Source organism: Ixodes scapularis, unplaced genomic scaffold, assembly GCF_016920785.2.
Source record: "Ixodes scapularis isolate PalLabHiFi unplaced genomic scaffold, ASM1692078v2 PGA_scaffold6__148_contigs__length_123643588, whole genome shotgun sequence".
Lineage (NCBI taxonomy): Eukaryota > Metazoa > Arthropoda > Arachnida > Ixodida > Ixodidae > Ixodes > Ixodes scapularis.
Window position 1 is genome coordinate 107,259,148 of NW_024609881.1, and position 12,809 is coordinate 107,271,956.

Sequence of the window (12,809 nt, forward strand, 5' to 3'; positions counted from 1 at the left end):
CTGGAAACGGGTCATGTGACCCCCTCCCCCCGAGGTCACGTGACCCCCCCAGACCATACTAAATGAGGGGAGGAGGAGGAGAAGGAGGGGGAGGAGGAGAAGGCGGAGGAGGAGGAGGGGAGGAGGAGGGGGAGGAGCAGGAGGGGGAGGGACGCGGTTACGCCGACGCCGACGCCGACGCCGACGCCGACGCCGACGCCGACGGCGACGCCGACGCCGCTCAGGCTGGAAACAGGCCCCTAAGAGCTGCGCTCTAAAAACATTAATTTTGTCTCGTTGTAAAAAATCCTCATTATAGGCAATTTAAAAGAGAAACGATGATGCATATAATAGGGAGACTTGACTGTAGTAAGATTTTAATTAATATGTTAAGAGGTTAGTATGAGAGCGTCCTTTCATCAACATATGTATACATATAGAAAAGAGAACCGCTTCAAACACACCTTGTGCAGCCATCGGATCTACCGTGGCTGTATATAGACAAGGAACGCCCACATAGCAGCAAGGAACTCAAAATACACAATGAAAACCACTCAAATTCTACCTTTGGCAACCATTTTATTGACATTTTGCCTCCCACTCTACAAATCTGGATTTACAAAGCAAACGTTAAAAAAAAATTGTTTCCGACACCAGCGAGCCGAGCAGACCATACAAGGACTTGAATACTACCACGTCTTTAGTCTTGCAAATTAAATTATTATTAAAAAATGTAATTCCCAATACAATTTATCGGAGTTTATGCGTCGTGCTTCACCTTCTGTGTCCTATCAAGACCGTACCGTAGATTTTATAGAGCCCACATTTTGAGAAGTACGTACCTTCTGTTCATTTTTTCATGTACTGCTTGTCCCCGACAAAACATTTACGGCGTTTTCTATTATTTTTTTTAACAGAAAAATAAACTATGCAATGCCGAACGCTCCATTTACGCCCAAATATATCGCTAGCGGTTCTGACCAGATAAGAGTTTCCCAGCTATGCCGTCATCTGATCTCTTATCATTATTAACTGAACTGTAATTAGGAAACCTGCACTATTTATGTTTGTGCTATATTGTCACGGGTGGTGACCAATAAACAAGAAATAAACAGGAAGAAATAAACGTTTAATGTGGCGAACGTGTGCCAAAAATAAAAGGGTACAGAAGATAATAACGGAGCGTCGCGGGCGTCGAAGTCGGCGTAGCAGCAGAGTCGAACGCTGGGCGAAAACTGACTGCAGATCGTCACGCGGAGCCCCTTATGTACACGTGTGGGCTTCTGGAATGATCGGCGTAGAAGGTTCGGCGTGTAGAACATTCTGACCTCGAATCAGCAAGACGGTTCTCGAATTCACCAGAACATCAAATTACACTGTCAACAAAAATGTGTAGCCGCGGCCAGGAATCGAACCCCGGCCTTCTGCGTGGGAGGCAAGCGTGATAACCGTTAGGCCACGCGCGCGCTGCCTACTTGGCCAGCTGCGCGCGCGGCAGTATCCCCTACTCGTGCGATTCCTTTTTATAGAAGCGACCCTGAGGAATATTAAACTGAACTAAAAATTTAAAATTTAAAAATTGTAAAATGTATTCTCTCAAATGTAATGGGCTAAACATAAAAAAAAAACAAATTTCTTTTAGGTAACAATTCTAACATGATCCGCTACAAATATTTTGAGGATTTTTGTCAGAGAAAATCACAGCAAGAGCGTTTAAAAACCCGCCTATGCTTCACTTTAAATTTGGGGTTTAATTGAATTCTTCATCCGGTAAATCTAAATATCTCTCAGCATCGAGTGTCACAGTCTTAACACACGTAGAACGGCTTGAGTCGAACTACGTGGACCACTTCCGGTCGTGGCTGGCGGCGCACTGAAAGTCGGGTTCTGTAGGGAAGCACCTCGTAGTTCAAGTCCCAAAGGCGGCGAATGACCTTGTTGGGTCTAAAGTAGCGTTTTAACAGTTTCTCGCTGAGGCCGCTTCTGCGAATGGGCATCTACACCCCCACATCCTGTCTCCGGCCTGGAACTGCACGTCGCGGCGACAAAGGTTGTACTGGACAGCTTCGACACGATATTGGTCTTTTATCTGAAGGCGGGCTAGATAACCTTCCTTTCCTGCCTGTAAGGCGACCAGCAGGGCGTTGTCGGTACCGTCGTCCGTCGGGTTGTTAGGCAGCATGGCATCAAGCATCGTCGTCACCTTTCTGCCTTGCACCAGCTGGAAAGGTGTGATCCCAGTGGCTTCTTAAATCGCCGTGTTGTACGCAGACGTGACGTAGGGCAATAACACCTCATCCCAAGTACTGTGCTCCACGTCCACGTAGACTGAGATCATGTCGGCAATAGTCTTGTTTAGTCGCTCCGTCAGCCCGTTGGTCTGCGGGTGGTATGCCGTTGTTGGACAGCAGTCGGTGTGGCTAAGGCGGAGTATCTCTTCTGTCAGCTGCGCCATGAACGAGGAGCCTCCATCCATAATCAGGACTTGGGGAGCGCCGTGCCAGAGAATGATAGACTAAGCCAAGAACTTGGCTACCTCTACAGCGGTTTCCGACAGAAGTGCTTTTGTCTAAGCGTACCGGGTGAGATAATTAAGATGGTTGAAGTGGCCTGCTGCGTATATAACACGCAGCAGGCCATTTCAACCACAGTAGAAAAAAATGCGTTTTAGCTCACTTCCTTCTCACCGGTTCCATCCGGTATAGGTCGCCGAGGGCTTAAGTAACGCGAGGCCTGACCTATTTTATTCACGCTTCAAGGTTTCCGATTTATTCTCTGTAGTTCTTATCGGCTAACAGGGAGTTTTAGTATAGATCGTCCCGATGATTTTGATTACAATACCAGGTATTCCGCCGACTTGTTTGCGCATGCACCGTATCTTTGCTGAGTATCTTTATCTTCGCTATCGGTGGTATCAAAACAATCCGCCAAAACTCTCTAATATCCGCACACTCATTGACCGCCGAGCGATAATAAGACGCTCGCGACTGAGCACGCCTAACGTTACTTGTGCTGTCAGTGTATATAGTATGATGAAGATCAATACTTTTAATCCGCTTTAAGAAGGCTTCTTTGCTTTTAATTAAATCCTTGGTTCAGATCCATCAGCGGGTTCTCGATTTTACTTTGTACTCGAGGTTTTAAGTGGCGAAGCAGCCTGAGACTGAACCATCACTACGTGTCATACCATCAAAACCAGTCAGCTAATTGGGCGCACTATTACCCTTTTGAAAACCCCATCGAGTAACATCGGTGGCTCCCATTGCTTGGACAAGAAGCGCGTGATTGAATTCGAGTCTTCTCGCAACGCGGGGGCAGTCTTCGTGTCCTATCCAGGCTCAGAATACGGGCCCAAAAATGGTGGACTCGGCTAATTGACGCAGCAACTATGCGATTGCACGCATTTTCGAAAAAGGTATTTTGAAGGAGCCTCACGGACATATGAAGATTCAACCTCAAATCACGAGAACAAACAAAGCGAGATGCCCTTTCACAATACAAGTTTTCACCCACTCACTGTGCATTCGGCCAAACAAACATCTCTACATTTATATTACCAGCTGCCTTTTCTGCTAGTGCGCTGATACGACAGGTATTTTGCGGGTGAGTGTTACTATAGCTATGACAGATTACTTAAGAAACCGGGATTGCGTTCTTCGCTGAATAGAACTTGGTTAAAGTATTTACTGTTTTTACATAAAATTAGAGCCCAGCTCTTGACTCATCACTGCTATGTGCACCCCTTGCTTTCATGCCTCCTCTCAGTCGAGCCGCTTTAAGTACGCTTTTTAATCCTCGGTTTTGTTCCATTTACAAAAATAAAACTCGAATATAGCAAGCTAGATCAATCTGTAATAGATAGGTTTTTCTGTTGTTCTTGTTGTTGCGGTATGAACACTTCATGACGAGCATTCAAGATAGTGATTGAATGACAATAACTTTGCGTGTCTCTTTTCTTCCTTGTAGGTGATTCACCCTTTTGCTATGAAAGTGCACAACTATTTATGCTTAGTTCTGTTTGGGAACACATCAATATAAAGAATTAATATTATCATGGAAGACGGGCCCGGTTAGCCGCACTTGAGCCACCGCATTGCAAGGGGGCCAGTTTTTACAAAACTTAGCGCCTAGACTCAAAACGACTTGAGGAATATCTCGACGGGTTGGAGACGTCTGTCTGCAAGAGATACGCAAGTAAGGCCAGACTTGGAAGCTGAAATTAGAGCACGGGTGCTGCCGCAGCAACGATAACTCTTTCAGACTTCAGTCGCACCAGAAAACGGCAGAACGCCAAGATGAAGCTCCCGACAACACTACTTTTGGGCCTCGTGGTCTCAATTTCGATCTTCAAGGTTTCACTGGCCGAACCACCCTTCAGTGATGTTGAAATCGTAGACGGTAGGTGCCAAGAGTTTTTAAAGATTTCGTTATTTGTTTTCGTCCGAGCGTTGTTTCTTTTTTTTAGATATCCTAAATGTTTAAAGGAAAAAAATAACCATGTTTGATTGTTTTCCGAGTCGAAAATAAACTCCGCGTCGACGATCGCTCAGCCTTTCACGAAATGTAGTGTCAGTAGCTTTGACCATTTGCCTAAGTTTATAGCTTACAGTGGTCTGATTCACAAATAAAAGACAATTTTTTTTTTTTTTTTTTTTTTTTTTTAAGTAGCGAATGAGAAAATGGCGTCCAGCAAAGGCTGCAATGAATCAATATGAGTGACGTCCGATGGAGTGAAGGAATCCCATTTTCTGATTGAATCTTTTCGACAACAATTTATACCTTTTTGGCCAGATCATGTCAAGTTCTGAAACTCGGCACCTGGAGTCCCAAACGCTAGTACAACACATTGGGTGAAGGCTGCGTTTCGTCTAATTTATTTAAAAGGGGACAAAAACACTGCTGCATTTTATCCCAAACACCCGACACTTTTTGATTTAGATATATAAAATTTGTTTTATTCTTCCTTAATCACCCGGAACTTGTATTATCACCCGGAACTTGTATTCTGGAAATATAAAATTTGTTTTTCTCTTGCTTATACCCGTTTTCCTATTAAGGTAAAAGGTGATGCTCTACAACTGAAACATTCCTCAGCCCCAAATTTTGCTCTTGCGGGATTTACGCACCAGAAAACACTTCGGAAGAAACACCACGGTGTACGGAGATTCAGGATGTCATAACACTGAGCCGAGATAGTGTCTTTTTTTTGCAGGGAAATGCACGTACGGGAATTACACCGTGGCAGATGGCGAACGACTAAACCTGGCTGAACCGTGCCAAACGTGGCAATGCGAAGTGGAAGCAAAGCGCTTTTCTGTGTTGAGGTGGGCGCTCTTACTTCATTTTGTTTTGAGCTACAACGCATAAAACAAAGGCAACATTCACCTTAGAGGCAGAAAAAACAAAGGGTCTTTATAAGTATTAAAGCGCTATTTCACAATGTAGAGCTATAGCTACAGTGGAAGGAACAAGTAGCAAATTTATACATAATTTAATCTATATATGATCCATCATTTAAGACTGGAACTCTAATAAAAACTACAATTATATTTTGTCTGACGAGTGTTTTTTTTTATTCAGCCATCATTAAACATTTTATAGCTGCACCATGCAAATCGGTAGTAGATGATATTACGCTGGTTACAGAAGTTACCTAAAATCAACAAAAAACATAATTTTTTCTGCTCCTGTCTTTTTCTTCTCTATTCAAAATTGCCAACACCCTTGATCCAAGAACAAAATAAATATATATAAAGCGCGAATGATTAAATCGAACAAATTTATCCATCATTTCAATCATTTTCTCCCGGTGTTATTGCTTTTTGTACTGCACTGTAACTTGTTTCATAGATTTTCTCTATTCCGGGTTACTTCAGAACACACAAAAAAAAAAAGGATGGTGGAAACAAATTTGTAGAAACCACACCGGTGATTATTTGTGAACGTGATGTCATTCATCATTGCACACACGGGAAGGTGTTAGGTTCTCCGCTAAGTTTAGCGGGTAACCTGAATTGGGGGGGGGGGGGGGGGGGGGTGCATAGGTCGTGGGACGTAAATTGTTCGCTAAATTGAGAGGGGTGGATGGGTCAATATTATGTTAAATTCGGCGGTGAACCTGATTGAGTGCATAAGTCGTGTGAATTCTATTTTCTGCGAAATTTAGCCGGGGAACCTGATTTTGTTAAATTTAGCTTTAAACCTGAATTGGTCAATATTCGCGTGAAGTAAATTTTCTGCTAAATTCAGTGCGGAACCTGACTCAAATAAATTTAGCGCGGAACCTGAATTGGTGCATAGGTCACGTCAAGTCGAATTTCTGCTAAATTTAGCGGGGAACCTGATTCCGCTAAATTTAGCCTGAAATCTGAATTTGTGCATAGTTGAAACAATTTTACGCTACATTTAGGGGGGAACCTGAATTCGTGAGTTGGTTGCGTGAAGTAAATTTTCCACTAAATTTTGCGGAATATTGGCTACAGTTAAAAGCAAAATACCTAGGCAGAAATCTCTGTTGAGTAGCTTAATAATGCTATCGGCAAAAAAAGCACTATTATTTCTGTTACCCCAGCAAATTCATCACATGCACCAATGTAAATTTATGTGCCCACGTTCAAGGTGGAAAATTGACAGAAAGCTTTTGTACGGGCATCCTTGAGTGAGTGAGCGTTCCCCAGAGTCAATGTCGTAGCAACCGCAAGCTCCAGACTATTTCTAACCTGTGAACTAATACATTGTTCTCTTTGTTTCCCACAGCTGCGGATACATTATAAAACCATCGAACTGCGAGCTGGAACGAGGCACTGGAGTTTACCCCGACTGCTGTTACCGGACAGTCTGCACTTGAATACCCGCACTCTGCCTCTATTACAAGGGCGGCTTACAGACATCGCCTATATGCCACCGTAATGAAACTATGTGCTATTTACCATTAATGTTTTATGCTAATAAAGCTAACAGCTATCCCCCTCGTATTTATGTGGTTCCTAATTAGTTCTAGGGTGTGTAGTACAATATATGCAAACATGTAAACATCTAACCATAGTTTTTCTTTGATCCTACAATTTTTTATGTGTTTGATTGTGATAGCACTCTTTAGCTTCACCCATACCCCCTCCCCCTCCCCCTTTCCTGGTTTTGTGGACCTTTCCGGTCTCCAATTTTCGTTTCACCGCTAAATTTGGCAGGACGGTTGATGTCACCTAACCTCACGTCAAAGGATCTGCAGAAAAATACAAGTTCCCCGCGAAACTTCTTGAAAAATTTACGTCACGTGAGCTATGCACCAATTCAGGTTCCCCTCTAAATTTAGTGGAAAATTTGACGCCACGACATATGCCACAATTTTCGGCACAAGATTGAATTAAGAAAAGAGGATCGAGGTACACCTAAGCACTTCTTATGAGTTGTGAATACGAAAGCATGCATGGCCGTTCTTCCGCTCTCTTATTTTGTCTGCGGCGTACTTGCGTCGACGGTCGAGAGGGCGCGCTCCTCGCCGCGCTGACCTTGGGCATGGAGCCGCTGTATCGCTCGGCGACCAGACGCTTCGTGTTACCGCCGTGCTGGCAGCCCGGACACGCAGCGCCATGGGGTGGCGGTCGTTGAAACTGATGCCCAGCGGCGAATGGGAGCCTCGTTCCTTGAAACTATGACGCGCGCCAGCCAATGGGACCGAAGCCGAAATCTATTAGATTTTGGTTTTACTGCGCTCCATGGGGAGCGGGGAAACTACGTTCCGTTTGGCAAGACTTTTTGCGTGGCGTCAAAGCTGGGAGTGATCAGATCTTGGCTTGACTTAAAGAAAGGGACTTTGGTGCCGCTTGGCGCCGCTTCAAAGCTGATGACGTCGGCTGGCCCCATGCGACAATCAATGCTTTCGCATTAATAAAGTGTTTACTCAAACTTTTTGTCGCCGTATTCACAGTGAGCTTCGTCGTGGGTCTCATGACGAATGGTATCGCAATTCATAGACATTAAACAATAGTTGTTTGTGCAGTCATTTCTTATTTTGTTTTATTTACTAGTAAGCTTAAAGGCATCGCGACTCTTCTTGACGAACCAATATTAGACTCCGATATTGACGTGTGCCACCGTATTCCTACCTTCCGAGCAACAGAAAAGAACATCATTGTACGTTTCGTACAACGTACGAAACGAGACAAAATCCTTCAAAAAAGCAAAAAGAAAAGGCTGACAAGTACTGACCTTGACTACGGTGGTCACAGCAGTCCCGTGTACGTGAATGAGCATTTAACCAGCTCAAACAAGAGGATACTGGGTGCTGCAATCGCCAAAAAGAAAGACGTCGGGTGGAAGTTTGTGTGGTCCTCAGGTGGGAAGATCCTCGCACGGAAGGACGAGAACGCAGACATTATCAGAATCGCTAGCCTGTCCGATGTTGACAAAATAAGAAATTAAACAAAATACTTGCGGTCCTACAGTACACAAGAAGCTATGATGGAAGAAAAACTGCCTGATTGCAACTATCATGATTGCCAGGACTTCAATAAAAACTATAAGAATTGTGGGAAAACATTTTCCGCGATACATTTAAACACGAGAAGCATTAAACATAAGGTAGACGAGCTTGAAATATTTTTACACTCGCTGAGTGTCGAATTTAAAACTATCGTACTTACGGAAACCTGGCTAGCAAAAGGGGACATGCCTCCATGCCTTCAGGGGTACAACTGCAAAAGCCTGAGCAGAGAAAATAAAAGGGGCGGCGGAATTGCAGTTTATATTAAGGATACTTTACAATACCAAGTTATTGATGATCTCACAAGAATGAATGAAAATATAGAAAGTTTGTTTGTTAAAACACCAGCCGCTGTAGTTGCTGCCTTGTATAGACCGCCATCGGGCAACATGCTTGAATTCATTGAATTTCTTGAAAATGCACTATGTTTCCTTGGATCACTATCTGCGTCATTTATAATTCTTGGCGATGTAAACATAAATACAATTTCAGATGACCCTTACGCGAGAAAATTTCGAGATATCATCCACCAGTACGGATGTAGCAATCTAATAACACTGCCAACCAGGGTGACTGCTGACACGGCAACGTCCCTCGACGTCTGCATCACAGATAGTTGTCATGCTACAGCTGGCGTAATTTTATACGATATCAGTGACCATTTGCCTATTTTTTGCGTTGGGTCTTCTTCAATCAAGGAACAAAATCGTGACATAGAAAAATTCTGGCACCGTTCAATAAACGACGAAACACTGAGACGTTTTGGCTCCATAATAGAGCAACAAAGTTGGGACGACGTGTACGATGAGTGCAACCCCACGCTGGCTTATAGAAACTTCCTGATTAAATACAAACGATGTTATGACGCAGCCTTTCCTCTACGGGAGAAAAAAACAAAAAGAAAAAAGTTAAGAAAGCCTTGGGTAACTAGATATCTTTATAAAAAAATAAAAGAAAAGAACAGTAAATACCATGCATTCATTAAAACTCGTGATCCTCGCTTATTGGCCGAGTTCAAAAAATTCAGAAACGAATTGAACAGAGACCTGAAGAAGGCGAAATGTGATTACTTTCAAGCTCAGTTTCAGCGTGTACAGGATGACCACAGAAAAGTTTGGGACACGATAAACAATCTAATCACCAGAAAGCAGCGTTGCACTGTGAAGGAAATCGTAATAGATAATGTAACTGTCGCTGGAAAAGAACTCGCAGATGCAATGAATCAGCATTTTATTAGTATTGGATCGTACGCGGGAAATGATAGCATTGCGGGTGACTGTACATTTGAAAGATATCAGCTAGGATCAATCATGCTTGCTCCAACAACACCATTCGAAATTGATAAAATTATAAGAAGTTTAGAAAATGATGTCGCTGCTGGAGATGATGAAATCAAGGCTTTACCGATTAAGTACACAACGAGCATAATTAGTCCTGTTTTATCACATATAGTTAATAATATGCTCCAGTCTGGAGACTTCCCTGATGAATTAAAAATAGCCAAAATTACTCCCGTTTACAAGGGAGGCGGAGAGAATTTAATTAATAATTACAGACCAATCTCTGTTCTCCCAGCATTCTCAAAAATTTTCGAGCGGGTTATAAATGATAGGCTAACCTCCTTCCTTCAAAAACATCAAATAATAACGCCGGAACAATATGGATTTCAGAAAAAAAAAGTCTGCGGAACTAGCGTTACTTGACATAAAAGATAAAATTGTTGAAAATATTGAAAACAAATTGTTCACGCTTGATTTATTTTTAGATTTAAGAAAAGCATTCGATACTGTACAACACAGTATTTTATTGAAAAAGCTAGAAAACTATGGGGTTCGAGGAGTTGCGTTAAGGTTGATTAAAACGTATCTTACTGACCGTTACCAATATGTATCTATAAATGATCAGTCATCTAAAAAAATGAGGATACAGTGTGGTGTACCGCAGGGCTCTATTTTAGGCCCTCTGCTATTCCTCTTGTATATCAATGATATAACTAAAATTCCAGACTCCCCCGAGCTAATAATGTATGCCGATGATACTAATGTGTTTTTTACGGGAGTGACAAAAAAGTGCTTGGAACTGTCAGCTAATACTTACCTATTAAAACTATCAACATGGTTACAAATCAATCGTTTAAGCCTAAATACTAGTAAAACCAAGTATGTTATTTTTAAACCGGCCAATAGGCGAGACTGTAGCTGTATCAACATATTGTTTGAAGGTACCTTGCTGGAACAAGTGGTGGAACAAAAATTTCTAGGCGTATGGTTCACAGAGGACCTCTCATGGAATACTCATATTAACAAACTGAAAGCAGAATTATCACGCGTTACTGGTAGCATATATAAAATACAAAACCTTCTACCCATCTGGCTGAAACAAACATTATATTATTCCCTATTTTACTCGAAAATCAGCTATGGAATCTTAATTTGGGGAACAACTACAGCTTCGAACTATAATAAGCTAGTAATCTTGCAGAAAAAAATATTACGTATGTGCGAAAATTTTAAAGGGGATAAAAGAAATCTACGTACACAACCACTCTTCATAAAATATAATATGCTGAAAGCAGACCAGGTATACTACTTCAAACTCCTGCAATGGATTTATATGAACAAATTATACATTACACCAACAGACAGCTTGAGTGTGTACACCTTTCGAGACCCAAAGCGAAAGATGCCTGCTATCAGGACTAACTATGGCAGGCAAACAATAACTTTTCAGGTATCAAAAACTTTAAATAGAAACGATATAAACATAGACTTTGACAAACCTTTTTATAAATTCAAAAATGAATGCAGAAGATTCCTGGTGGGTAGTGGTATTGCTTTTTCATCAACTTGAGACCTTTTATACTAACGATACGCACTTCAAAGCTTATTTTGTACTATTTTGTAATTATTTGATCTTATTTCTGACACTGTAAATGCTAAAAAGCTTTTTCTGCCTTTTTATATTTTTCTAGACCAAATTTTCCACAAGTGAGTGCATTTCAATGTCTATGTCTCTTTGTTTACAGTGCATATGTATGCATGTATATATGAGTATGTAAATGCGTGTGTATATACATATTGTTCAGTTTTTGTGGCACTTTCAGTATAGTTTATTTTTTACTCAATTTCCCGATATTAGTTCTTTCGTACTAGTTTCATGATAGTTTCAAGTGAATTTTGTGTTATGACATATGCTGTAGTTATTTCTGTTATTTTCATTTATCCGTTCAATATTATTTGATGCTGTTAGTTCAGATTATTCATGGCCATTGCGCCATACGCTGTTCAAGTTTCTTGATACTTTCTGTTTGTTTTATTCTAGTTTTATTTTTGCTGTATTGCATGCATTTTTTTCATGTATTATGCTGAACTATAGGGGCAGAGGCTCTGTCAGGCATTACGCCTTTATCTCTGCCCCCTATGCGGAAAAGTTATCCGCAAATCAAATAAAGAAAAAAAAAATATCACAGTCCAAACACGTATGGCGCAACATTTGTGCATGCATTTCAGCATGCACGCTGAAGCGGATTTATTGAATTGACCGGTGACAATCGTGTCACATCTTTATTCACATAAACAAACCAACCTTGTTGACCTGTGCACAGGGTTCTCTCCACAGGAAAAGGAGAGGTCCCTGGTTTGATTCCAGGACCTTTCCATTTAGACCCTCAGGTACGAAACTCCGCATGTGCGAATGTTCTGCGGTAGCACATGTGCAGCTCTTACCGGAGGGCCTTTCGCACCGCGGTGAATGTGCAAAAAGGGTTCCCTAAAACTCTCTATTGTTTTTGGAGCTATCAAAAGAATCCGCTAAAAATCTAATATCGCACACTCATTGGACGAAGATCGATAATAAAATCCTCGTGACTGAGCACGCTTGACGTTTCTTGTGCTGTCAGTGAGTATATTATGATAAAGTCCGTACTTTTAATCCGCTTTAAGAAGATTTCCATGCTCTTCATTAGATTCTCGGGGAAATTGCCATGAGCGGTTGTTGATTTGACGTTCTAGTCAAAGTTTTATGTGGCAAAAGCAGTCTGAGACTGAACCAACACTTCGTGTCATTCCATCTTTACCAGTCAGGTAATTGGGTGCACTATATACCTTTTTGAAAACTCTATAGAGCAACATCGGTGGCCCTCTTTGCTTGGACAAGATGCGCGTGATACAGTTCGAGTCTTCTCCGCAACGCGGGCGCAGTCCGTCCAATGCAGGCTCGGAATACGGGCTTAAACATTGACAGACTCGGCTAATTGACGCAGCAGCCATGAAATTGCGCGCGTTTTCGGGGAAAAAAAAGGTCAATTAGGTAGCCTTCGAAACAAATTAGATTAAAGACTAAAGTCGCG

General features: G+C 41.9%; 1 protein-coding gene across 1 annotated transcript; it reads left to right on the plus strand.

The window, feature by feature from the left end:
• Positions 1 to 4,158: 4,158 nt before the first annotated feature.
• On the plus strand, positions 4,159 to 6,953 carry LOC8030570 (venom peptide MmKTx1). The gene is made up of 3 exons (XM_002401965.5): positions 4,159 to 4,377; positions 5,192 to 5,303; positions 6,736 to 6,953. Exons 1-3 carry the CDS (start codon positions 4,275 to 4,277, stop codon positions 6,824 to 6,826), a joined length of 306 nt encoding a protein of 101 aa, XP_002402009.3. The 5' UTR covers positions 4,159 to 4,274; the 3' UTR covers positions 6,827 to 6,953.
• Positions 6,954 to 12,809: the final 5,856 nt, after the last annotated feature.

Coding starts and splice junctions, on each gene's coding strand:
- LOC8030570 (XM_002401965.5), top strand. CDS start 4,275: ATGAAGCTCCCGACAACACTACTTTTGGGCCTCGTGGTCTCAATTTCG. Junction 4,378..5,191: donor TGATGTTGAAATCGTAGACG/GTAGGTGCCAAG, acceptor TTTTTTTTGCAG/GGAAATGCACGTACGGGAAT. Junction 5,304..6,735: donor AAGCGCTTTTCTGTGTTGAG/GTGGGCGCTCTT, acceptor TGTTTCCCACAG/CTGCGGATACATTATAAAAC.